This window comes from Triplophysa dalaica, chromosome 1, assembly GCF_015846415.1.
Source record: "Triplophysa dalaica isolate WHDGS20190420 chromosome 1, ASM1584641v1, whole genome shotgun sequence".
In the NCBI taxonomy this organism is placed as follows: domain Eukaryota; kingdom Metazoa; phylum Chordata; class Actinopteri; order Cypriniformes; family Nemacheilidae; genus Triplophysa; species Triplophysa dalaica.
In genome coordinates, this window is record NC_079542.1 from 6,188,635 (window position 1) to 6,215,945 (window position 27,311).

Here is a 27,311-nt window from a genome sequence, read left to right on the forward strand (position 1 = left end):
GAAACATGCTAGACATATATTTGCTTTAGCACGTGTGACATACAACAGTAATGGAATTTATTAAAAGATTTATGTAAATACATCTCTCCCACTCCCTGTTCTCCTGGATGTCCTTTACTGTTCTATGTCAATAAAGGCAAAACGCAAAAAATATATATATATTATTTCACTATTGGTTTCCAGTATATCTTGTATCTATCCTGAGGTATCAAGTCAAACTTAGTAAAGTTCTGTGTAAAATTTTGCAACTAAAAACGTGAACGTAGGAAATAAAACAATCCGAACCGTCAATCTTTCAATACTCCACACTACACGTAGGATTTATATACAATATAATATACAGTATATATATTCAGCTTTCCTGTGGCTCAGTGGTTAGAACATGGCGCTAGCTACGCCAAGGTCATGGGTTCGATCCCAGGGAATTGCACAGTCAGAAAAAATGTATAATACAATGCAATGTAAGTCGCTTCCAAAGCGTCTGCCAAATGCATAAATGTAATGTAAATCTAAATACTCTCCTGTTCCCCTGTGGTGGAATGAACTGCCAGCCTCCACACGAACTGCAGCATCCTTCACAACTTTCAAAAAATGGCTCAGAACATACCTGTTCCGCATTTATTTGACTGACCAATAACTGTCTGACTGTCAGTCTATACAAAATAGTTGTTGATGTTCATTCTCTCCTCTGCTTACTCCAGCTTTAATCATCCTAGTAGCATTGCCTTGTACACTAACGGTACTGTATAGAGTGTTGACAAAATGTTTATATGCTCTCCTACTTGTAAGTCGCTTTGGATAAAAGCGTCTGGCAAATGAGTAAATGTGAATATTATATTAATAATATTTTATACCATTTTTTTATGCAGTACTATTATCCAGAATGTATAGTTATGGAATGTTATTTGGCAAAATGTGAGTGGTCTTGTATAACTTAAAAAATGATCTAAAAATTAACTAAAATTGATGTGCAAATCCATCCCATTGCATGTGTGTGCAGGTCCAGCATCAGGAGGAGCTGATTACAGAACTGCAAAGAGAGCTGGAGAAGATCAGATCGGGGCAGAAGGAGTCAGAGCTGAGAGAATGGAAGGTGAGATGGCAATGTGTGTCAGAGAACCTCAAGAACACACAGAATCAGCTCCAGCAGGCTCAGGACAGCAGAGATCAGGCCCTGACCAGCCTTAAACTACAGCAGGAGGATGTGGACAAACTTCATATCATGGTGAGTACGGACGGCACAGACAAGCAAGTGGAGAATTCAGTCAAAATGTGAACGATACGCTGCAAAAGATTCAAGTTAATATTACAAATGAATTCAAGTACAATTTACTAAACAGCATTAAGTAAATTCTACTTATTAAATACATTTAGTTTTTGTTAAAATATCAGGTAAATGTTACAAATGTATTCAAGTACAACTTTCTAAAAAGCATTAAGTAAATTCTACTTATTAAATACATGTAGTTTTTGTTTAAAAATCAAGTAATTGTTACAAATGAATTAAAGTACAACTTACTTAACAGCATTAAGTTAACTCTGCTTATAAAATAAATTTAGTTTTTGTTAAAATATCAAGTAAATGTTACAAATGTATTCAAATACAACTTACTTAACAGCATTACGTAAATTCTACTTATTAAATGCATTTAGTATTTGTTAAAATATCAAGTAAATGTTACAAATGTATTCAAGAACAACTTACTTAACAGCATACATTTAGTTTTTGTTGAAAAAATCAAGTAAATGTTACAAATGTATTCAAGTACAACTTACTTAACAGCATACATTTAGTTTTTGTTGAAAAAATCAAGTAAATGTTACAAATGTATTCAAGTACAACTTACTAAAAAGCATTAAATAAATTCTTCTTATTAAATACATTTAGTTTTTGTTAAAATATCAAGTAAATGTTACTTTAAGTAAACCAAAAAAAGAACACTGAACAAAAACATGCGTCTAACTTCAGATATTATTACTTTCATATTGAAGTTTTACAAGACATATTGTCAAGTAAGAAGAGACTGGTGGTCTCTGTACTGGCATTAGCACAGTTACTGCTCAATAAGTGAAATGACACACTTCTTGACTAATATCGTGCCTCCCTCAGCCTAGGCACAAGCACAGCTCTTCTGAACAACGGTAACAACTTAAAAACCCACACTTAAACATAATACCAAAACTCTCCTAAATCTCAAATCTAAGTCAACAAAAACCCTGAACAAGTCTTTCTTTTTACTGAAAAACTACTGGAGTACACCCCGACCCCTGCTGCTGCTTTTCTCTATGATTACTGTACATGATGTGATCAGATGGTCTTTCTCTGCTTTATATCAAGCATGCGCTACTAACAGACTCATGTTTTATTATAAGTTGCATCATTGTGTTTGAAATAATGGGGGAATGGTACATTAGATGATAATTATATGTAATCCACAATCATTTCTGTGAACTGAAATAATAACAGACAAAGTGCTTCGAGTCCACATTATCCAATTTGCGGTTTAGCGGGGAATTGGCCAAGGCTTCCTAAAAATTGAACCATTTCCTTAAATCGTCAAATCAGCCCGTATCCTGAATGCTACAGTGACAGAAATGATTGAGCATCATATTCCTGTATTGTCCTCATATAAAAAATTAAGATGGTTTTTGTTTTCTCCTTCTCTGTATTGGACCCAGGTGGTTTAATTTACTTTTATTCTGTTTCTGCTAGCTGGCTCAGCGTGAGATCAAACTTGAAGGTCCGATCAAGGAAGCTGAAGCACGTGACCGGGAGTCAGCAGGCTATCGCAAACAGCTCTTCAGCACCCAAGACGCACTGCAGCAGGTGACCAATGAGCTTCAGGCCTGTAAGAAAGAGGGTGAACCAACACTCATTGGGCCTCATTTATGAAACGAGCGTACGACCGAAAACTGGGCGTATGGTCATTTCCATGTAAAACTTTGCATTTATCAATATGGTTTTGAGCTGTTGCTACAAACAAATCTCACAACAGCTCTCAGTTCGTTAACGCAAGTTTTGAGATAGGGTGAAGGTCTGTGTACGCTTTACCATTTTGATAACTGAAAAGGAATAATGACAAATAGAAAGATTCAGGTTTTTTTTCATTAAGTATAACAAATGTAAAAATAGATTCCCATGCGATTTCTTGTTTTCATTACATTAATAAATTATTTTCCTTTCTAGCCTAATTATATGATCATTTAATTGTTTGAAATTACAAGGTTAACCAGTGCTTTGGTGTAAATAAAACGTTGATGAGCTGTTAGGCTACTTATAAGATAATTTACCCCCAATTAAAATGCACAATTTTAAGTAAACCATTTAAAAACCTACAATAATCAATTACAATGGGTAAGTTTACCTATTTGCAAGATTATAGCTCTTTGTTTGACAAATATGCATTTTAATGAAAACAGAAAACATGCATGCATTAATGGTTTTTATTTGAGCGATCTGCGATGTTCGATGAGCTGGAAGACGCACACTGGGTCACAGCTCAAGGTTGCCTGGCTTCGTGTGGCAGGTGTCAGGTCGGTTTGTGGGGGCTGAAGAACGCTGGTCCTGCCTCTGACAGATCTGAAAAGAAAAAAATAAATGAAGCAAACATAAAACTGTGTGTGCTTGATTTAAGCAGCCTGAATTGCAAGGTTAGCAGCATTAGATTTATCTTCTTAGAAACATGCATCTGTCTCCTCCACCATAGACCATTTTCTCTTCACCTAAATGAAGGGAACTGTATAAAAGCATTTACATATAAATATTATTCTGTAATTGCGCCATAAAAATAATCTGTAATTGTATATCTACATTCATTTTTACTATAACACATTAATGTAATGTAAACAAAGTTTTTCAAGACTAAAGTCAGATTAATTGTGTTTATATTTAAATGCATTATACAACCAAAGTAATTTAAAGCAACATCAATACTTTCAGTGTAAAAATAATAGTGAAACACTAATAATAAACAAAATATTTGCGGTCATATTTACAGAACATAAATATCCAATAAAAAATACAAACCTCAGCTGGTGTTCGGATTACTACACCAATGTTGTTGACCACAGTGATCTCTTTCCAAACAGATTTTTTTCTTCCTTTGATTCCTGCTTTTCAAGGTTAAACTTTAATTTCCAAATTGGAAAAGTTCCTCTTTATGGCCGGATTACGACATTCCATGTCGCAAAATCTAGGGGCGAGGTGTCTATACCCTGAATTTATAGGGGCGTGTTATGTAAATTACGACCGATTTCACCCGTCACATTTATTAAGGTACGATCGTTCGTACGATGAGATTGCCGGCATACGAATGTTTGATGAATCACACGTGAACCCTGTCGTAAAAATATTTCTGTGCTTGTTTCTACGTAAGATTGATAAATGAATCCGATTGTTTATATTTTTTCACAGACTGCGTCATAGTATTTTACCATATAGACCTTAATACTTGCAGGGTTGTACAAACATTGCAAAATTAGTAGCAAACTACATAGGGAGTAATTCTACTACTTTTCACAACTTTTCTTGAATCTTGAATCTTGATACAAACCATACTGCATGACATACGGCTTCATGTTGTGTTTTGTGGAGCGAATTATTGATTTCATGATGAGAACTTTAAAACGTTTAGTCGATCCTTCACTTTTCAGTACATTGTAATATTTAGGACTAATGAAAAGTGTGATATGCCATTAACCTGCTAAAAAATGTGATACAAAAACACTAAGGCCCTATTTCACAGACGAGGATTATGGCTAGTCCCAGACTAAAATGAATGTTTGACCTGTATTAACTGAATATAACTTGCCCAGAAATATCCTAAAATATGTTTGTGCCATTGTTTTGTCTCAAGATGCAATGTATTCTTATAATAGCGACATAAATATCTTAAGTCAACTAAGGCATTGTCCTGGCTTCAGCTAAGCCATGTGTGTGAAACCGGGCCTATGTTTGAAAAATCTATTTAAATTTAAATATATTGAGGAATTATTCATATAATAAATATTGTTATATATATTATAACATATATTTACCTGTAATATACAATTTTTACATGATCGATCACATTTTCACTTCTGAAAGGAAACAGCCATGTTTACATCAAAACAAAACTGACAATATTTTTGCAAAATATTTTGACATGCACATTTCAATATTTTCGATATATTGTGCAGCCTTAATAGTATTTTTATATTTACGTGTTTCTACTCATAAGTGTTTAGCTAAATCACATGAACTATAGAAAATTGCCATTTACTGCTTTCATGTTGCTGACGCAAACATTTGGTGAAGTTTCCTTTGGTTTTAAAGTTGTTTTACTTAGCTGACAACAGTATTTTCATTACTTTAATCTTTTGCACTGTTACACTTAAATATAATGATTATTCTATCTAGAAGTGTTATAATGGTTCCTGAAGTACATTCTGCCTTTTCAAATGTTCTTTTTGCTTTTATCAGCTGTGCGCCAGTTTTATTGATTGTTTAGTCAATATTCTTCTGCTCCATTGAAATTCACAATTGCAGTACAATGTTTTGTTTAGAAACAGAGAGCAGGTTAAGAGAAGTCACAGAGTTGAAAACTAAAACAGTTTCTGCTACAGCATCACTAGTTCACCTGCTACACTCAGGTACATTCTCCGGCATGATTCACACATTTATAAAAACATCCCCTGACCTACTGATGCAACCTGATCTGCAGTAGCCTATACGCCCACCATCCCAAGACCTCCCACATATCTTTACCTGTGTGTGGGTAGAAGCTGTTGGTCTCCATGCTGCAGGGTGAGCTCTGAGAAACAGATATGAATCTTTGTGAACTCTGACATCTTGGAGAAGCCAGAAAATCTCCATGAGTACCTTAAATGTTGCACCTTATCAACATTAACTTGGTACTTGGTTTTGGTACTGAGATGTAGCTCAGGTGCTTACATAGAAACCTCAGATTTCATCTCAGTCCAATAAAAGCCCCAGTGGGCCGTAAGCAGGCAGGATCAAGGACACGGGCTGTCTTGTCCATCCTCTTTCTCTGTCACACACAGGAGACTAAAAATGGACCTGACACGCTTCCCATCTCCTGTTCGTGCCGTGTGCTCAGGGGCGAACCTTTGTATAACCCGTCAATTAAAGCAGGAGCCTGTGCTTGTTTATTTATTCTGTGTCTTTGGTCACTTACTTGTTTGGCGGAGTCTTCTTGTACGTTTTTAAATGGGACAAAGCTGTCACTTCAGTGTTGACTGAATGTTTTGAGTTCCTCGAGAATTTAAAAAATATATATATTTATTAATTTATTTTGAACTTTGTCATAGCCAGCGAGCAGTGAATAATGCATCGGATGCTTGAATGTGTACTGTTTTTTATCATTAGCATGCAGCCCCAGTTATCTGCCAAACTTAAGAGTGCCTGTGAAATGTTTGTGATGTTATTTATTTATGTTGCCCTCTCAATTATTCATTTGTTTATTTATTCATGGCAGAACTAACTGCAATTGGAAAATTCATTTTTGCTGAAGGGCACGTCCAATAACCCCCCCACCACCACCACCACACCTCGATCTGCCCCCCCTACGCACGCACGTAGAGGGGCACGTCAGGCTTGTTAGTGACTGCTTCATGTGGCATTTCCTAAGACTCAAGGGGAGATGTCATTTTAATCCGAGCGGACAGATGAGTAGACGGGAATAGATAGATAGATTGAGGGATAGAGAGAGTGAGAGAGAGACTCTTCTTGAAAAACTTTAAACTGTGGGGAATAATGGAGTGGTTTATAGAGAGATGTTTTACGAAAGATGGATGTGTTTCCCATAACTAAATAAATTATAATTTTGATTCATTTTTTAACTTTGTCAGGTTTTATGGCAAGAATGAGCATGTTTCGAGACATGATTGAGATCTCTTTTGAAACCTATAACAATTGTAGTTTTCTTAGAAGAAACGTCTGTGCCCCTTTCTAGAGTTAAAATCCGCCTTGAATCCATCTTGGGCAATTATCTGAGCCTGTTCAATATGATTTCCTGTTCCAAACTCTCCTCTCAAATAAAACCAGAAAGCCGATATATTTACAAATGAAAATTGTATTATGTACATATAGACGTGAAATGAACTGTCTTGCTGTTTAGCCATCAGCATCAGTCATCAGCAAGAATCGATATCAGTCGACCATTAATGTACATAAGGAAACAGATTCCGGTCCTGAATGTTCATTGGTCAATAAAACAGTCTAGCCATGTAAAATACATGATGTAGTAACAGCTACGGTGAGAAACACCCGTTACCTGCCCGCGGCGTATTTCACTGCGGGTCACCTGAATGAATCATTTGGTCACAATATCAGACCTCTCTTATGACTGTTGTGGATTGTCTAGCAGGACGTAATGTCTAACGGACAGGGTTAGACATGACGTTTCAAGAGATCCTCAAACAGAGAGAAGAGGCGATAAAGGAGAACAATCACAAAACAGCCCAGCTCAAAAGAGAAAGAGACGAGGTGAACACAGAATATGATTTGATCACACAGAGCTTGATATATTGAGTAATGTGAAAAGATATAGTGTTTGTACGTCTTTAGCTGAGGGGTGTTTATAAGATGACAGCATAAGAGCGAACGTTCATACTATTTCCAATCCGCTGCATCGACAAACCGCACATAGCCGTGCAATTCTTATTAACTGGCTTTAATGAGACCCTCCCTCGCTCACGGCAGAGTTCCTTCATTTATTTTAATCTTGTTTACGCACCTTGATTGTTTCACTATATCGATTTTTTTAATTAGGGAAGATTGATTAAATTGCATTGATTCTGTGTCATTATTAAATTGAAACAGCCCCCCTCACTCCAGCCTCTCCAAAGCACTGTTATTTATAATCACTGGCCGTGGCGTCCGGTTTGGCCTTAGGTGACTGTGTGTGTGTGTTATGAAAACTGTGTTTATCATACTTTATTGCTACGTCTGAAGGGCTACAGTGGCTGGACTTTATGAGTCAGTAGAGCTTTCATTAGAGGGGTGTGTGTGTGTTACCTGTTGGTTATAGTCTTTTTCACACAATCTTCCTTTTATGCCTCCTGTAATTGGCCCCCCGTATTGTCTTTATGTATTATATATGAAACTTTTTTTGTGTCAAAATACTATTAAAAAACTGCATCTTTAGCAGCAGTGTGCCATTTATTAATTCGACAACAAACAGCATTTGCAACCCGTATTATTAATGCAATGTGAGATTTCCGAATAAATAGAATGTTTGTTTAAAATGTGAAAAGAGAGCCGAGGAGAACGTATCTAAGGATGTTTTGATGGAAGTCGAAGACCATTCTTTTGAATAGTGAGCATAAATAAATAACATGAACTAATTTGCTGAAAAAAGAAACGTCAGTCACAAGTCAATCATTTGTGAATCAGATGCTAAACGTTTGTTATTGCGAGCACCACACAAGGAAAAGACGTTTCTATTTATTGTTGTTTGTTGTATTATTTTGCTGTACAAGGTTCTTTTATCTCATCGTATTCATTTCACACAACAGTCCCACACCTCTAGTCAACATTGTGTTACTGAATGGTAGCACTTGAATAAAACGTAAGCATCCTGTACTGATCACCTTATAAAACGGTCAGTCCTGGTACTTGATTCTGATTGGCTGAGCTGAATTTTAAGCCGACCAGCCGCTATAAATCGGGGTATTTTGTAAACGGCTGACCGCATTACATAGTCTAAATATCATTTTATTTACTTCATTTTATGAAACCTTGCTACGTATATGGAACAGCAATCTATTAAAAGCAATACAGCTTATTGCTTTATTCTAATCACTTCACGCTGATCTGCAAAAAATTTAATCGGGGGGCGACGCGCCGCTCTTTTAATTATGATCGATGGCTAGGCTTTTCCTTTACATAACACGTTCCTGTATCTGTCTGACCCCCTCCGTTCTCTCCCCGTGCCCTTCCCTCTTCCCCGTATGAAAACGATATTAGAAACTAAATGAGATTTGAAATTGTGTGTTTGACAAGTGACTTGATGACAGGGTTTTATAGCGGTGTCGGATCCATGGAAATTTTATGCTAATAACACCGCCGGCCCACCAATCTAGTAAGAAATTAATCAGCGACGGAGAAAGAAGCGAGAGAGCACCATAAAAAATGTCTTCCCTGTCTCTCTCTCACTCTGTCTCTCTCGCTGACTGGTTCCCATCTGTAATAGCCACAGGCTGGTGTCTCTGTGATGAGTTTAGGACTGAAACAGGGACTTAGAATATAACACCACAGCTTAGCACTGATTCGTGCTGTAATTCATGCAGCCGCACAACACACCACTGTCCTCCGCTTCCTACCAGCTTATACTTGTTAAACCAGTAGTTGACCTTCGGTTACTGGTTGACTCCAGATCTTACGAACATCTGAAAAAAGTGTTAGGAGTTGTTGTTAATACAGAATATATTAAAATTATCTTTTTTATTGTGGCTTATTGGCAAGTCAATATTTTAAATAACTTCGGTAACCAATCAGCATGGGTCCCCATTGACTGTCATTGTATGAACATGATTACGATTATTTCTCAAAATATCTTATTTGTGTTTCACAAAAAAGTCATGTATAGGTTTTTAATGACATGAGGAAAAGTAAATTGTTTTTATGTTGGGGCTATATCCCTTTATGCATACATCTAACAAACTTTAATAAGAATTATGGTTAAAAAAACTATTCGCCAATTTTATAAAAACAATTACTATCTTACACAATTGTATTGCACACAGATAGTTATGTATTTTTTACTTCGACTAGAAGAGTTAAACTCTGTTATCAACTAGTAGAACATGCAACACCAGTCATGTGTTTGATAATGAGAGAATGAATATATTCATAAATCTTGAAAGTTATGTTGTATTAAATGCATATGCCAAAATCATAAGAGTCATTTAATATATTCTAAGTGAAAAACAAACAGAACAAAATACCAATTATAAAAATCATTTTTTGCAATATGTATGCACAAGACAGATTGAGACTCACATCTGTGAGTTAACATGGTGGTCAATCTTAAAAAGTGACATAAATAAAACCACTATCTCTCCTTTCTGCTGTTCGCTTTCTTTATTCAATTCATCCATCAGATGTTTTTCTCCTCTGTCTCCCGTGTGCACATCCACGCCGCTCCTCCCGGCTCAACTGGGTGGAAACAGACGTGTAGATGAATCACTAATGGAGTCATTATCAGGTTCTGCTCTTTTAAAACAACACAATTAGTGCTGTAGTCTTAATGATGCTTGCGAGGGAAGTTTAGTGCACAGAAGAGAAGCTCCATTCTGGGCTTTCATCAAAACCAATAAATCATGCAAGTTAACTCACAAAACCATACCGCCTATGTGTGCGCGCGGTCGCCGGTGTGATTTATTATTTTCACCCTGCGAGACATCTGTTACAGTGCTCCTTATTTTTGTAATGCATCATCAGCCAGGGGAAAAAATAATATTATCCAATCTGGGATCTGCACTCTCTGGAGTCTAATAATCTAATGTGAGCTTCTATCGGTGAGGTACCGCGGATATGCTTCAGGGAGAAAACTGGCTTCGCTGATTTCTGTCTGCAAATCTCCAGCATTCATTATAAATGTGAGCTTAGAAACGAACAGATTGGAGGTGTCGCCTCCGAACAGACCGTGAAACATGCGCAAACCTGTACAGTACAGTAGGTCTAGACTGATGAACTGTATTGAGTGGTTTAAGTGTTGTTTATTCAGATTAATATTTATAATAAACATTATTAACAGTGTAAACATACTAGGTTTTGAAACAGTCGGTGTGCATCTCCATGTTTTCTTTTTAACTATGTTTCAGTGCAGAGGCCAAAAGGAGGAGCTCTGTGAGCTGCGTGGAGAAGTACAGCGATGGCGGCAGGAGGCGCAGGAACAGAAGGAGAGCCAGGCGAGGGAGGTTGAAGACCTCAGGAAAGACCTGGAGAGCACACGAGGCCGCCTACAGCTGCAGAGAGGTAACCTGGAGGATCTGTGCAGAGAGCTGGAGACGACCCACAGACAGCAGAGAGAGACGGATGAAGAGGTGAGACAGCACAGCTAACCTCAGTCTCACCTGATCACAACTTCTAAATATAAACATGTTTGTGATTATTAATATTATGTTAGGTGTCCTGCAGGGAAGCCGCCCTCTGCAGTCAGGACACAGAGTTGATTCACCTGAAAGCAGGTTTATTGGAGGCTGAGAAGTTAGCCACTGATGCAGAGGCCAGACTACAACCTCTTAGCGACTCCCTCGAGCTTCACACACACAAGTACCAGGCCTGCCTTAACAAGATCACCCAACTGGAGAGTACCCAGCACAGCCAGGAGCAGGACCTGAAAGAGGCCCGCCATCAGGTTGGCACTACATTTACGCTTGGATGTTTTCTTCAGAATTTCATCTGGATTGCACCAGTGATGCACAGTGTTGTTTTTGATCTAACCTTTTTATGCCATGTTTTAAAATAGTTGCAATACAAATTCTCTGATGCTTATTATATTTAAAACATGAATTTATTGAGTTTGTATCTTACATTAGCATGTAGCAACTTGCATTGCATTCAAGGTGGCCATTTTATAAGTATGTGTCACTGACACAAGTTGTGCACACAACTTCAGTGTTGGAGTTACAGAAACACATTTTTATGACAAAACCGTATTGATTTAGTGACGTGAAACACTGACAGCATGAAAAGACACAAACTGTGATAAAAATCGAGGACATCACATTAAAAAAATGTTTTGAATTTTTGTTATAAATACATGTACAAGCACAACTGTTGGATTGCTTGAACGTGAAAATGCTTGTTTTCTTTGCAGTGTTTGAGGTCTGAAAAAATACAACGCTGGACATGTTTCTCCAGTTTTTAATTTCTGCAAATAAATCCAAATTTAAACATTTTATTTGAAATTTCGGAGAAAAATTGTTGAATGAAACAAAAATTATAATTTTATCTAAACACACACCTATAAAAAGTAAATTTAAAAATCTGATTTTTAATTGCAGATATTTTGTCGTGGTATAAGCGTAAGCTCACTTTGGCCAAAATGTGTAAATTGTAGCATCACTATTGTTGCTAAATTAAGACAAGATCTAGAAATTACTGAGCGCTAACATCAGTAGTATTTTTATATACACTACGAAATCTTTTGTTTTTTGTGGGGAATGTCAGACTTCTGATGTTGGTTTCGTGCGTATCCTCAGTTGTTGGAGAGGGAAGAGCAGATTCTCTGTCTTAGAGCTCAGGTTGTAGCTCTGCAGGGGGATCTCCAGGTACACTCGGCCCAGCTGGAGAGCGGAGATGATGCCCTCACAGCACTGAGCCAGCAGCTGAGAGACACGCTGGGTGAACTGGAGCACAGCCGTAAACATGCCCAGGAGTGTGAGGTGCTCATCAGCACCCGACAGGACACCAATGAGAGCCTTCGACGTCAGGTCAGCACAACCGACTTCTGCACATAACTGACCTACAATAATTCAGTGTACCAACAGTACAGAGTGGCCATGAATTTTTGATTTGTTCTTATGTACTGAAACGAAAATACTTGAAGGGAAAGTGTCAATTATACCGTCCATATTCCTAAACATTGACTACATTAACGTTAAAGTCTTAAGTGTTGATAATTAATAAAGGAACCGTTCACCCAAAAATAAAAATGCTGTCATCATTTACCTCCCCCCCTTAAGATGTTCCAAACCCGTATACATCATTTGAGGGCTAAAATACACTACAAGACTTTTGCTCAGATGTTGCCCAGATTTTCAGTCAGGACTTGTTGCAGAAAGTCTGCAGATTTGATCAGTTTGTGCGTTTCTATCTGAAACTTTATAAAAGTCTGTTAGTGTATGATGTCTAGTTTCTCAGATTTTAAAAGTCTTGTAGTGTATTCCAGTCATAACACAGAGAAAGAAGGCTTGTAACCAAACTGTTCTTGACCACCATTGAGTAAATGATGACATCATTTTTTTTTAAATCACTGTTCTTTCACACATCTGATGAACCATGAATGTGCCACACAATAAAACTGACCGACCGTGCTTGTTTTCTACTCGAGTTACACATTTTTTACAAACTTTTTTTGTTCGGAGATCATTTCAAGCCAAATGAAACCTAATTACCATGCTTGCGGGTGAAAAGTGGCTTGTTAGTTCAGCCTGAGGTGTGAACACAACAGGGAAGCGAATCAAAGTCGGCCGACAAGTGCGAAAGCAAATCTGAGTCTTGGAGACATTCAAGCGTTCTTTACTAGATCATATTGATCCAGGTCAAAACCCTCACACTTCCTACAACGTGAGAAGAGAACATCTGCAGGTGTTTCATGTCACGTGGTAGGCCAGACAGCTTTGACAGTCTCTCTTTAGCAATTCTGGGAATTGTAGTTGTTATCGATTCATGGTTGTTGGGTTACAGACGGGCAACCGGTGTTTAAGTGTACCTGAAGTTGTTTTTATTCGCTTGTTCCTCAGCGAACACTGGTGTAGGGCTGGCGTTAAGTGAAAGAGCTTGCTGGGTCTGTTGAAATAATGGGCATTGCTCTCAGTAGTAGCGGGACAGATCGTCTCTACTGCTCAGCGGTGCAGTCACCTCTGTCTGAAACAGCAGACGCTAGGTGTGATCTTCCAGCTTTGATGCCCTTCCCTCCCTCTTCTCCTTGCAGCTCCTCCAGCCCGGCTCGACCGCTTCTCTCAGAACTCCATTAGCGAGCTCAAAGCATCACGCTCACATGCACTGTATTGATCTGACTTCTTGCAGTTAAGACCTCAGAACACACACGCGCGTCCTTCAGCCGCTCACCCGCGTCTTTGCCCGAACCCATGTATGTGTGTGTGCACTCCCTTAAAGGGCCTAAAACCTGCTGGGCTGTCTGTGCCTCCTGTGGCTTCCATCTCTTCTACATTATAACACACAACTTTCAACAAAATGACTGTTGTATCTCTTATTGTGGTTTAACAATATGTTTTATTAGCTAACCCTTCACATTCAGCTGTTTAAATTGATTTATTATGACACTCGGGAATGCTTGATTCTGATTGGCCAGTTGTTGGCCAATCCAAAGTTAAGTTATTGCCAGATAACAGGTTTAGGAAACATTTCCTCGCAGAAGTTTTGTGTTTGTTACAATCTTTCAAATCAATACTTTGCGTCTAATAGGGATGTAAGAATATTATCGATATTGTGTTATCGCAATTGCAAAATTTTCTGAATATTATCGTTGTCACATGACTGTATGAAACTATAGGTCTTCCGGGCCTAACATAGAGAATGTTTGGCAAGGTCCGTTTGGTGTAATTATTTTATTTTTAGGTCATTTGATCCATTACATACTATAACTAATACCTCTTAGCAACAGTTATGATTAGAGGATAAAGAAAAGAGGAAGCTTTTGGCATGTAACCAAGTCATCATATGTCATTTAAATATTGCAATAAATATTATACCGAGGTATTACCGTACGGTGAGATTTTGATATTGTTACATCCCTAGTGTCTAATAATAATTATGTGCATCCCGTTATCACTTCAGTGCAATACCCTGAGTTTATTCTGCACATTATCTTAGTTAGCATTGCTATTGATTTGTTATTTATAAAAACAAAACAAAAAATCTCTTTGGCTGTGTGGCATAAGTACTTGTAAACGTAACCTTGAGCACATCTTAATGCAAAATATCGAATTCTTTATAAGTAAAGTCACTTTAGATAAAAGCGTCTGCTAAATGAATTCATGTAACCTGGTTTCGTTTTACGAATAACCTTTCTTTGGTTTGTCCCTGTAAAAAGCACTTTGAATTACCACCGTGTATAAAATCTGCTTTATAAACTTGCTTCCCTGTGCTGCAGCTCGTCTTTTTTTATGAAATCGTTCTCCGAACAACAGCAGACAGCGTGGCATAATGAAATATTATCTTCATTAAGTCTGAGCCCCTTTGGGAGCGGTTTTTAATCAGTCCTGACTAAGCGCAGATTCCCTTTAGTTCAGACAGCACTGTATTGGACTGATTTATCTTTCTCAGAAGGAGGAAGTTAACAGACATTAGGCCCTGTTATCACCTTCTGAAGAGAGCTAGATAGAACTCTGATAGAGACTGATCTGTGTACAGGTTCACACACTGTTGTGCTCTCCAAACTAATGTTGCATTGACCTCCACGTCATTGAAATACACAAGCTGTTATTGGCTGTGTATCCTAGTGCAATGTCGAAAAGGACAAAAAATTGTGATTCATTTTACTCAGTTTTAATCTGACCAGATTCTATGGATGACTTTTTATGTTTTTTTCTTTTGTATTCTAGGTTGAAGAGCAGGAAGAGACTCTGGTAAAGATTCAGGCTGATTTTTCCATCTATCGGTCCACTCACGTTCACTCCGGATCAGATTATGAATGCCAGTTGTCCCGCATTCAAGATCTAGAGAATGTGAGTATACCTTATTTTGCCAAGACATGTTTCACATTTCTATAGAAAAATATCATAACCCCAACCCAACCCTGACCAACATGTATTTATGAATCAGAGGAAAGTAAGTTAATAAAATTAATTTAGAAGTCCCAAACCCTGCTTGGAAGTCTAAACTTTAAGGATGTAACGATTTACTCAATTCACGATGCGATGCTATTCCCGATACTGATCATACGATATGAATTGTTCATAAACGTCTTTTACAAAATGAGTTGAGACGTATGAGAAATGAACAGTTTAACTTTTATTATTTCTCGAATGTTCATATTTCTTTGTAAAATAGAAATATCTTTGTCAGATAACAAAATTAAACTGCAATTTCAAAAAAAAAAACTACAAGTCAAATAAAAAATGAATAATACAAAAGTGCTTTCTTGGATTTTGTTACATTTAAGAAATATCAGCATATCCACGTTGTCCAAGTTTGCAGTTTAGACAGCAGCCCCTGCTGCTCAAAACATGTATTGCGATTCAAATAACATCTCAACCGGCTTGAATCGTCAAATATTATAATCGTTTTACAACCGGCTCACTGTGAATCGGCTGATGGTAGATTGTTACATCCCTACTAAACTTCATATCAATTAACAGTATTTCTCATCTGATTAAAATATTGTCCTATGGTCAACAATGATGTCGACACAGGAATGCATGTATTTTATTTGCTAGTCACTTTTAAACAACGTTCCGTCGACCAATATATAATACATAAAAGAAACAATCACAATAGTTGTGTAGTCATGGCCCATGCTGCATGCAACACTCAAATCTACACGGATCCATCACCGTAATCTCTGGCTGTAACAAAAATGGGCTTTAAATGGACCCACCTGATCTCCGTGTCATACATTACTGTATGCGCTGACATCGGAGACTATTTATCAGTCATGAGGAGAGTCTTTGATTGAATGCAGAGAGGTTTTGCTCGGGTTCATGGGCACCTTTGTGACTAATTGTTTGTTATGTCAGCGCGCCAGCCGGCCATCCAGCTTTAATGGAGTGTAGTGGAGCGATCCATCAGACTGTCGAGGAGCTCGCGCGTCAACCGGTGTCAGCGTTTCGACGTGCTCTACGCAAACGGCGACGTGATTTAGTGCCCTCCTCGCGCCACTGCCCACCCGCTCCCTCTTCTCAGATTGATCACCCTCCCGCCTCGCTGACAGTGCCCGCCATCTTCTGGCAACCTTTTAGCGGCGTTTTATAGATGGTTCGAGCACCTCGTTTGGCTATTTTTACATCTGTAAGTGGTCGTGAAATATAGATTTGTCTTGACAGATGTTGGCGTTTGAGCGACGAGAACCAGTGACATCTCGTTATTTTTACATTCGTAAACGAAGGGTCCCCAACCGCGTCCGTCTTTGCTGATTGTTTTTCATCACATTGTTGCGATGTACATCCTGCAGGAGACACGTTTGCAATCACATACGACACGTGGCAGACACACAGCACCGTTCCTCAGGTTTACATGTTGCACTGTTGTGACACGCACGCTGCTTCACCTGTCAGACCGAGGTGCACACGCGCACCCCGGCTACAAGAGTAATTAACAGACGCCAATCTCACTGAGATTCCCCAAAAACAAATTGAATGGCTAGTGTGTAAAAACCACGGGTTGCCAGATTGGAGGCGGCACCTGTCAGGAGAAAACTGGGTGCGAAATATCCTTGGCAGGCGTACACGTGCACTGTAGGGATGCCAAATGAAGGCAAGGCGGGAGAGTGCAATGGAGGCGAGTGGAAGCAGCAGGTGTAGAGAAACGCCTTAGGGATGAAGACAGTCTGGGAAACAGAGGGAATTCTTATCCGCCTTAGGTCGGCCCCTCTAGAGCCCCGGGCATCAACACAACTCCCCCAAGGCACAGCCACAGAAGTTTGACAGCTGTGTGACGACTTTGCATGTTAGTGAAGGTGTGTGCGTGTTTGTCCTTAGGCACTGTTCCAATCACTGGAGCGCTGCGGTGAGGGTGCCCGGGAGCTGCGGGCGTGCCAACTGGAGCTGGAGCGCCACAGAGCCAACAGTTCGGCAGGTGAGTGAACTCTGAGCTCACTTTCTCGCTCACCGCTGATTCTCACGCTAACTTGGATCAGTTGCGCGTGTATGTGTGTTGCAGAGTTGCAGAGACTCCAGGCGAATGCGGCAGAAGTCGAATCGCTAGAGAAGAAGGTAGCCAATCTGGAAGAAGAACTGCAGGCTGCTCAAAGACATTGCGCCCAGAAAGACCAGGTAAACATGTGCGCACACTCGCGGCCTGTGTGAGAGGTACAGGTAAACACAAGCGCAGGTTCAAATCGTGTTGCCTTTGTTTTTATCACCTTGTGGGCATGTGGTAGATCCTCACTGTCGGTCACCCTCTCTCTCTCTCTCAGGCTATCCAGAAGAGAGACGCCCTGCTGAGACAGTCCGAGGCTGATCTCCTGCAGGCGCGAGAGAAGAGACGAGGCGGGGCGGTGGATGCGGAGAGGGAGGTCGTCTCTGCTCGAGGCCTGGAAGCTGATCTGAAGAGAGCCAAAAAAGAGAAAAGGCAGAGAGAGAAAGAATGCGCGTCCCTCAAAACGCAGCTGCTTAAGCTAAGAGCGGAGCTGAAAGATGCTCAGACCAACTTCATAGACACTGGTAATGCAACAGACATCATACCTGTTGATTTTAAAAATGCTGAAATGTCATTATATGAATTGTTCTAATGAAAATAAGATAAACATTTCTGAGAGTCTTGACACAGAAGTCCTGGTTTTAAGAACCAGGTTCACTAAGCTTTGCTAGAGAATAGCATGACTTTACAGGTCCACGGGTCCGTCAATGATTTTTCCCATGATTTTGTCATTAAAAAATAGTTGATGGCGTGACAGACTATGTGAGTAGGTCAGATATAGTAGAGTATGCATGTGTACCTGAGTACCAATTACTGAGTATTCAGTCTGGAGTTTAACAAGCCATTAATTCAGAGCCTCGGGGCATCAGGCACACACACATCTTCACGCAGGCCACTGTGGGACTCATGCTCATTAGAAACATAACCCCCATCCCACTGAACGGGGCAGATGGGGTCGTCATGTAACCTGGGGATGGATTAGCATGCTATGTTGAATGCTACGTCAAACTATATGGGATATATCAGTATAAATCAATCTAATAGAATTTGATTTGTGTCAAGAAGGCAGAGTTGGCTAAGAATTGTGTCCTTTTTAATTCATAAGTGTTAGTTTGAATTGAACAAACCACTGAAATTTGATTTGGGATATACAGGAAGTAGAAGTAACTCACTGAAATTTACCTGCTGAATTTAAAATAAAATTATTTTAGTTTTTTATCATAATTGTCTATGGTCCCATATATAAAAATGTGCGCAGATTTCATTGATAGAGTGGACATGTGCACAAAATTAAGACAAACGTACAGTAGAACCTGCGCATAATTCACCTTATAAATCCCAGTCAGGGGAAGACCGTACGTACATGTATCTCCACCCTGTCTCCTCCCCGATATAAGCATATATGGAGCTGAATATGTATAGTTTAACTCCGTGCCATTGAAAGACAGAGTTGCGTCAACTCTGTTGATTCCAATGGAACAGTTTTTTCACAGCATTTTCGGTTCATGGAGGCTCTCAATAGTTCCCGGAAGTTACTAGTGACGCATGGAGCTGCAGCAAAACAGACTGATTGTGACAAACTTTTAACCCATTTAAAGACGAAAGAAATAAAGCATTTATAGAGAAATCATATCTTAATTATGTGACACGCAAAAATGTTGAACTTCCGTAGTCACGACTCTCTCTCTCAACGCCTCTGGTTTAACTATGCTGAATGTCATTTGCATATCATTTCCATTCATGTGACTGTATGAGAAGTGGAAGATTTGATCCACAATGTTCACAATGGTATCAAAGTACGCACGGTTAATCATTGTTCTCGCTAGAAATGTTTTTATATACATTATAAAAACATTGTATATGCATTTTAGAACACGAGTTCTGCAATTTAGTTGTAATGTACTTCGCACTCCTCGCTGTTATTAAAACATTAAAACGCGTAACATATCAGTGTTTAAAAGCAGTGCATGCACTAGATATATATCTATACTTTTTGTATAACTTTAATATGTAACTTGAGTTTAATAAACAATTACAACTCAATTATAAGTTGGTTTAATCTTCATGATAGTGTATGATATGGAGTGATGCGTCATGGGTTTGCGTCAGAGTTTGCATGCAGGTGAGCACATCTTCCCATCAATTTTTTTTTATAAATCCCATCTTATTCGTAGGAAGCGGCGTACGCCTCTTTCAGGGCATGTTTTGTGCATACGCAACGTTTATAAATAAGGCCCCTGATTATTATAATCAATTTATGAATAACATTGTTATTGTTATTATTGCTGTTGTCATTATTACAAATAATAATAGTGACAATAAGAATAATTAATTAATATTATTATTATTATTATTATAAACAGAATAAAATATGATTATTATTACTATTGTTATTGTTGGTAATTTTATTATTATCTTAAACAATATATAAATAGTATTATAGTATAAATAGTATATAAATATAAATAGTTTTAAAATAAATAATCGTTATACAATTATTGTTATTGTCGCTATTGCTATTATTATTAAAAATAATTGTGATCATAATATTATTATTTACAGTATTTAAATAGTATAAAATTATTTTTATTATGTTATACTATTTTTATTTTTCCAACGTGGCCCACAAAACGAAAGTGAATCTATTTATATATCTAAATAATTAAGTCATTTAAATAGATATTTTCAAAGCTGACCAATCAAATAGTAAACAAAATATCATTTTTGAGTTTTGCTTGTGAGTTGCGTTTATGGATGCTACTGTATTATTCAGAACCTAATGATGGTCAACCCATAATGTACAAACTATATACATGTAGAGTTATATATTTACTATAGTTATATACACCTTTAAAATTGTTAGTAAATACTCTCAAGACCTTTTAGATGAATGCAATATTGTATCCAAAAATCTTCAGTCACCCTTGAAGTACTGTACATCTGTCTGTTTTAGCCCAGGAGCTGGCACAGCATCAGGAGAGGTCACAGCTGTTGGAGAGAGGTCAGCGTGTGGCTCAACAGCAGCTCTCTGAACGTGTGGCAGAGGTGGAACAAGGAGAGAAAGCTCAGCGGACACTCCAGGCAGAACTCAAGAGATTAACAGACAAGATGGAGAGTGATGAGAAGCAGCTTCAGGATTCACGGTACTATTAAAACCAGGAACTCAGGGCTCGGTTAGTTTGATGCATAAGATTTGTGCATTCCAATGATTCTCTGAACGGAAGCCATGATACAGAAAAGAAATATGATTTACATACTCAATGAACATCATTTGCTGTAATAAATAAAAATATCCCCATATTTGTAAGTAGAAGGACATTGATTTCTTACCGTCTGCCCACTGTCGTTCTGGCACTACTCGAGCGTGCACACACAAGCAAAGCTGAAATTCTCAAGACAGTTGAGAGAGAGTTTTCTGCCTTCACGACCCCCCGCTCTGCACTCCTATGAGAAGGTGTGACGCTCGATAGAGAGAGCACCGTGGGTCTGGATCAGCGTGTGAAATCAGATGTTTAAATGGCTGAAAGAGAGCATCTGATCTTGCACCTCGCCAAGGTCTCTTGTTTAGTCAGGCATCCGCAGGTTCTCAACGCGACTTACCATCTGCCAATACGCATTACTGAGGATTTAGTAATTAAGTGGTAAGTTGAGGACTAAATTGGGTGTTTGTGGGCCATGTAGCCACCCCGAGGTCCTCGCAGCCATGCAGATAGGGGATTCTAATTGCTTGGGATATTGATCATTCCCGCCGAGGGTGTGCTGGGGGATTTCGCCAGAGATCGATTTGCTGTTACCACCGCCGCCTCGCCAACGGAAGAGAACGTCGTAAGAGAACCGCGTTAGGCTTTCTCAGATCTCCCCACGCTCTTCACCACCTCAAAAAGTGACACGGCACCTTGTCAACCACCCAGAAGTCCTGTTCGTGACTCATGGCTTCTCTTTCCTTGCTGTGCTCTTGTTTGAATTTTATCAAGGCTTGGAACTCTGTTCCAGGTGGTTTGAGATGGTGGGTTTGATTTGTTGTAGTTGAGCTGGATCCATCACTCACGGTCAAGCGCTCCATAACCCCAAGTGCATTTTTTTGGACCGATCCATAATATGCTTAGGTTGCATTCATTAAATATTCACGCTTTCCTTCTGTAAGTAGATCTAACCTCTCTCTCATGCTAACGGTTTTGGCCATGTTGTCATGCTTCAGTGTCCGCTGTGCTCTCGAGAGATATTTAGGGAGATGTATGATGCCTATACGGCCATTTCCGTCATTCTATACAATGCCATAAATAAATTAACCAATAACATTTCAAACAGTTATATTCTTAAAATATTTTTTTTGATTATCGTGCTCCTGTGCAGGCAGCTGGTGGAGCGTTTGCAATCAGAGGTTAGCAGCAGCAGACAGGAAGTGCTCAGCGCTCAGCAGGAAGTCACGAGGTTCCAGCAGATCCAGGAAGAGTTGACCATCAGCAGAGAGAACTTCTCAGACCTGCAAACTAAGGTTAGAGACATTTCACGGTCACCCTGGATCTGATTCAAGGCTTTAAACGGCTGTATTATTGAACAAAAGCACTCCACGAATCCCTCCTTAAGGTCATGATCTGCCGTATTGATCTGTATTGATAAGTGCATCTCAGGAACTGTGTGTGAGAGTTTCTCTTGGTGTGTGCGTGTGGTTTAGTGGAAGCCTGATGTCACAGGAGCTGGTCAAGCAATGAAAGCGGCTAGACTGAGATCAAACATTGTGCCAGAGAGAGATCAGGCTAGACATAAAGAGATCAGCTCAAATCAGAGCTTAAACCAGCAGACATACAGGAATACTTTTTTGGTTGTGGTCCTTGCTCACTTTGTGCATTATGAGATCAGATGTGACCAGTGCTCGAATTGAACCAAGTCATGTGGGGTCCCCCCATAAGACCTTTTTTGGTGGGGGTCAGTCTCGCAATATACAATTTACATAAAATACACACTATATTTCAGAATATATTTTCAGAACTACATAATACTTATTTAAACAGGCCTACTCAAAAGAGCAGTCGTTTTTGAGTGGGCGTTTCAAATGACATGAGAACTAGCCCATAAACAAACTTAATATAAATTATTGTTAATAATTAATTCACAAAATTTACAATATCCATAGCATGAATTTAATCACATTTGTCATTATCATTTTTACTCAAATAAAAATATCCAATGGTATCCTATGTCAATTTTTTACTTCTTATGGGGGTCCCGGACCTCCCCAGCCCCCCTTCAATTCGAGCACTGGATGTGACCATATATGAAAGTCTGCAAAGGAACCTGGGTTGAAATCTCAAAATAAGAAATGTTGTTCAAGCTGTTGATTTCATAATTCAAGCTGAATTTCACATGGCTGGAATGACATGAGGGTGTGCTGATGAAGAAAGAATTTTCAATTCAATTTTAATGCTTTTTTGACCTACAATAATTGCTATTTAATTTATATATGTAATAAAACAGATAACTCATTAATAACTCGTTACTCAGATAACATTTTTATTATGTTATCATGTTTTTATTGTGTTAGTTAGCTGTATTTTTTTGTTATTATTACTTAATCAAAACAACCCAACTGCAGTTTAATTGAAATTAACTGGAATTCACAATTAAAAAACATGATTTAGATTTCTTTTAACTGAGTCATCTGTTTTTGCAAATAAACTCTACAAATATATTTAATTTAATTAATTACATATAAATAATAAGTTATTTATTCTTTTACAGATCTTGTATTGTGTAACCCTGTTGGCTGCTCTGGGCGTTCGTTTTTCCCTTTTTTTTTCAAATGAAGATTATTTTAACCATTTTTAATATACACTCTCTACATTTGGATCTTTAATCCCTGACAGTGAAGTGGAAGCAGCTGATCTTGATCCAACAGTTACTCTCCATAACTTATCAGATTCCCTTACATTTTTACTTCAAGAATTAATTTTAGCACATTTAGTTTAAACGATCGAAAATCAGATGCAAATCAGTGCAAATCATAATGCAATAAGATTTTATTTCCTCTCCGTGCAGATGAGACTTTAGCTGTTTACGTTTACTTATCTGGTTATAAATTTACTCATCTATCTTTAGACTGTCGAAGATCTTACGCAGAACTTCCCCGCTCAGTAGCACTTTCAAATTAATCTTCTTAATGCCTGTTTAATATCTGTCGTGTGAGAGTATCTCTGTCGTTTAGCCAGCCATCTGAGTGAATATTTCATTCGTGAAACGGCGGTTTATATGTGATCCTTTGAGCTGTTGTATAGCTGATAGAGACTGCGGGATTGCCAACTGTCTGTCTTGTACTGTCTGTGTGAAGCTGAGTGAGCAGGAGATGCTTTTGAACACACTTCAGGAACGCATATCTGAGCTGCACAGCGCCACCCACAGACTACAGGAGGAAGAGATGAACAGTCAGATCCAGCTGCAGCTGTGTAGAAAACAACTGGAGACCAAAGACACCCAAGCACAAAAACACAACCAAGAGGTATAATAGTCATCAAGCCCACTGTGCATGACGGTGCTAGATAGTTTGCTTTCTAATGAGAACCAGCAGGTCACAGCTGCAAGAACGTCGTTTTTTGTGTTTAGGAATTATACGCAAGTTGTTGTCAAAACGTCATATATACAGCGCTGTATAAATGTAACATATTATTATGACTTTTCTTCTGTGGAAAGATGAAATTGGGAAATGTCATTGTGGTTTTTTATCCATGCAATGCAAGTAAATGGGGCCCAATGTTGATTAGTTACCAGCGTGCTTCAAAATATCTTCTTTTGTGTTCTGGAGAAGAAAGAAAGTCATACAGGTTTTCGATGACATGATGATGAGGAAATTATGAAAGAATTTCACATTTTCAGTGAACTCTTCCTTTAATGTTGATGCATTTGTTTCTTGCTTTGGGCTCAGATGAGCGCTCTTCAGGCCACAGTTTCCAAGCTGATGCTGGAGCTAGAGCAGAAGAGAGAGAGGGGACGGCAGGGGGTACGAGAGGCAGCCAAGGCCGAGCAGAGAGCAAGAGATCTCAAGCTGGAGCTCGCTACAACACAGGCATCTCATAAAGAAAGTATGGAGCTGGTAAGATGTGTTTCACTAACATACAATGGATTCTGGGAATGCCTTATTCACTATTCTATATAAGGACATTGAAGATATATACAGCCAAAGATAAAATTAAGAGACCATTTAAATATTCATTTAATCACCATTTCTAGACGTGTCATTGCAGCGTAGTGTCTGTTGCAATTCAACAAAACAAACCTCAGTGACAAAGTCATCCAACAGCAATGTGAAAGACAGACATGACCAGACACATGAAAACTGTGATAAAAATTTGAGGTTATCACATACAAATCCTTTTTCCCTTAAATAAATGTACACATATTACTGTTGTATTGCTTAAAAGTGAATATGAACTTGTTTTCTTTGCAGTATTTGAAAACTGAAAAATAAAGAGCATATTTTCTGTTATTTAGACCTGTTTCTCCGGTTTTTATTTCTGCAAATAAATGCAAATTTATTATTATATTATTATAAAGGCAATATTTTTAATAATATGTTTTATTATATTGTTGGTAGTTCATAGAATGAAACAAATAATTTAAACCTAAACACATACCTATAAATAGTCAATCCTGATATATACTGTATATATATATATTTATATATATGAAAGATTATGTTCCATGAAGATATTTGTAAACTTTCTACCGTAAATATATCAAAATCATATTTTTGTGAGTGGGTGCAGCAAAATCGAGGAGAAAAAAAATGCCCGAAAACAAGCCTACAGACGCTCGCTGCCTCCCGCTCTTTGGGAATGACCCACTCAAGTTTGGTATCTATGTAAAGCGTAGAATTTCTGCTTTTGGGTTCATCTACTCTTTACAACATCATAACAGCGGTAAGCCAACAGAGAGCATTAAAACAAATCTGTTTCTTATAAGTAACAGCTAGCTACAGCGCCTCTGATGGAAAACTTTCAAATCAATATTTCAATTTTTTTGCACCCTCAGTTTGCATATTTTCGAATCGTTGTATGTCGGACAATTATTGTCCTATCCCATTAAACCATACATCAATGGAATGCTTATTTATTCAGCTTCATCATTTCAGATATAAATCTCAATTTCGAAAAATTGACCCTTACTTCTAAGTTGTGGACCTGGGTCAGATATATATTACAGATTTACAGGTTGTCCGATCTTTTACAGCAGGCCTTAATTCCAAAAGTTCACCTTTGATGCCTTAAAATGCTGCCTATGGAGACTGCATACTTGCATACTAGGCTTTGGCACATAGACAGAACATTTATTGAGTCACAGTTTAATCTATCTGTTCTGTGTGTCCCAGCTGGCTGAGTGCAGTCGTGAGGTGGTGGCCCAGAGGAGCGAGCATGTTCGTCTCCAGCAGTGTCTGCTCCAGCTGACAGAAGAAAGAGCAGCTCAAGAAGAGAGAGTCAGACAGCTGAGCGCAGATCTACAGAAAGTTCACAGTGACAGCAGATGCTCTCAAGAGGAGGTATGACTAACACTATTGAGGCGATCTGCTGTGCTGGTTAATTTAATGTAGATTGAGACCACCAAACCATCATGTTTGTCCCAGGAGCATGTCCCACTTGGGTAAATCACGGTAAAGAAAATGTTTCTCCTTCCGAAAAGATGTTTAGAAAAGCATTGCTAACCAAACAGCACTGGCCTCCAATGACTTCGATTGTACCGACACAAGAGACGTTTCTCAAAATATCCTCTTTTGTGTTTCACAGATTAAAGTCATATAGGTTTGGAATGACATGAGCGTAAAATAATTATATAATATGATTTATATCTCGGGGTGAATATCTCGAAGAGGAAGTAGAAAATGCTCTAACTTTGGCAAAGCCTCTTGACACGGTGTCCTCCAGCACTCCGAGCTAAACTCCAGAGCTGTAGTGGAGAATGTAAGTTGTAAGTAGCTCCATCACCAGGTTATTTATTTAGTTATTAAAACTGCTCTTTCGCTCTCATTTTTAAATGCTGTCAGGGTAAGTCTGGCCCCCTTAATTGGTTTTGGATAACCAGTCCGTGGTCAGCGAACTTCACCGGATAACAATAAAAATAAAATACAAAATGCCTCCGCTGTCCGGGCCCTACTGTCCACATACACAAATACACACACATTCTCCCAGGGCTGGACGGCAGAAATAATGATTATGCGTGTGTATGTTGTGCATCGCTTGTCTTTTTTCAGCTCTGGCTTTTAAAAATAATTGCTGTTGGTGCTGCTGCGCTATCAGAGGAAGGCCAGTAATGATTCTTGCCAGTCGTGTGGAACGCAGCGTGCAGGAGAGAGGGGGCAGACAGCCACAAGTACAAAGGGGGCTATCATATCTGCGCGCGCGCGCGTGTGTTTGTTTGTCTGCCTCACACATAATTATGGTTGCATAAGATTGTGTGTTCATATGGAGTGTGTGTTTGTGTTGGGAGAAATGCTGTGATTACAGTGAGCCTGTGCACGTTTGCAAATATACTCCGGCCTCCATCTATAAATCTAGGTGTGAATTGAAGAAACTGATAAGTCGAGAATCTCATTTAAGTGTGTGTGTGTGTGTTTGAACGCATGTCATCACATAGGGATTAGAGTAGATATAAAGCTGCACAGGTGTGCGAGACTACCTCATAACCCGCTCACACACACACACATACACATAGAATTTTAATTGTCTTTTCTTACTTGGCTTTTATTGCCTCTCTTTTGCAGTGTGTGTGTATGTGT

At 38.7% G+C, this 27,311-nt stretch overlaps 1 protein-coding gene across 2 annotated transcripts in view; it reads left to right on the forward strand.

Moving 5' to 3' along the window:
* LOC130427330 (polyamine-modulated factor 1-binding protein 1) overlaps window positions 1-27,311 on the forward strand; it is a 149,096-nt gene that overhangs the window by 107,398 nt on the left and 14,387 nt on the right. For both annotated transcript variants that reach the window (XM_056754711.1, XM_056754720.1), the window contains exons 15-28: window positions 1,001-1,225; window positions 2,714-2,827; window positions 10,828-11,049; window positions 11,133-11,363; window positions 12,211-12,441; window positions 15,298-15,420; window positions 17,392-17,488; window positions 17,573-17,685; window positions 17,829-18,075; window positions 20,505-20,694; window positions 21,905-22,046; window positions 23,877-24,044; window positions 24,468-24,635; window positions 25,911-26,078. In XM_056754711.1, coding sequence (XP_056610689.1) covers window positions 1,001-1,225; window positions 2,714-2,827; window positions 10,828-11,049; window positions 11,133-11,363; window positions 12,211-12,441; window positions 15,298-15,420; window positions 17,392-17,488; window positions 17,573-17,685; window positions 17,829-18,075; window positions 20,505-20,694; window positions 21,905-22,046; window positions 23,877-24,044; window positions 24,468-24,635; window positions 25,911-26,078 — 2,439 coding nt within the window. The remainder of the gene's footprint in view (window positions 1-1,000; window positions 1,226-2,713; window positions 2,828-10,827; window positions 11,050-11,132; window positions 11,364-12,210; window positions 12,442-15,297; window positions 15,421-17,391; window positions 17,489-17,572; window positions 17,686-17,828; window positions 18,076-20,504; window positions 20,695-21,904; window positions 22,047-23,876; window positions 24,045-24,467; window positions 24,636-25,910; window positions 26,079-27,311) is intronic.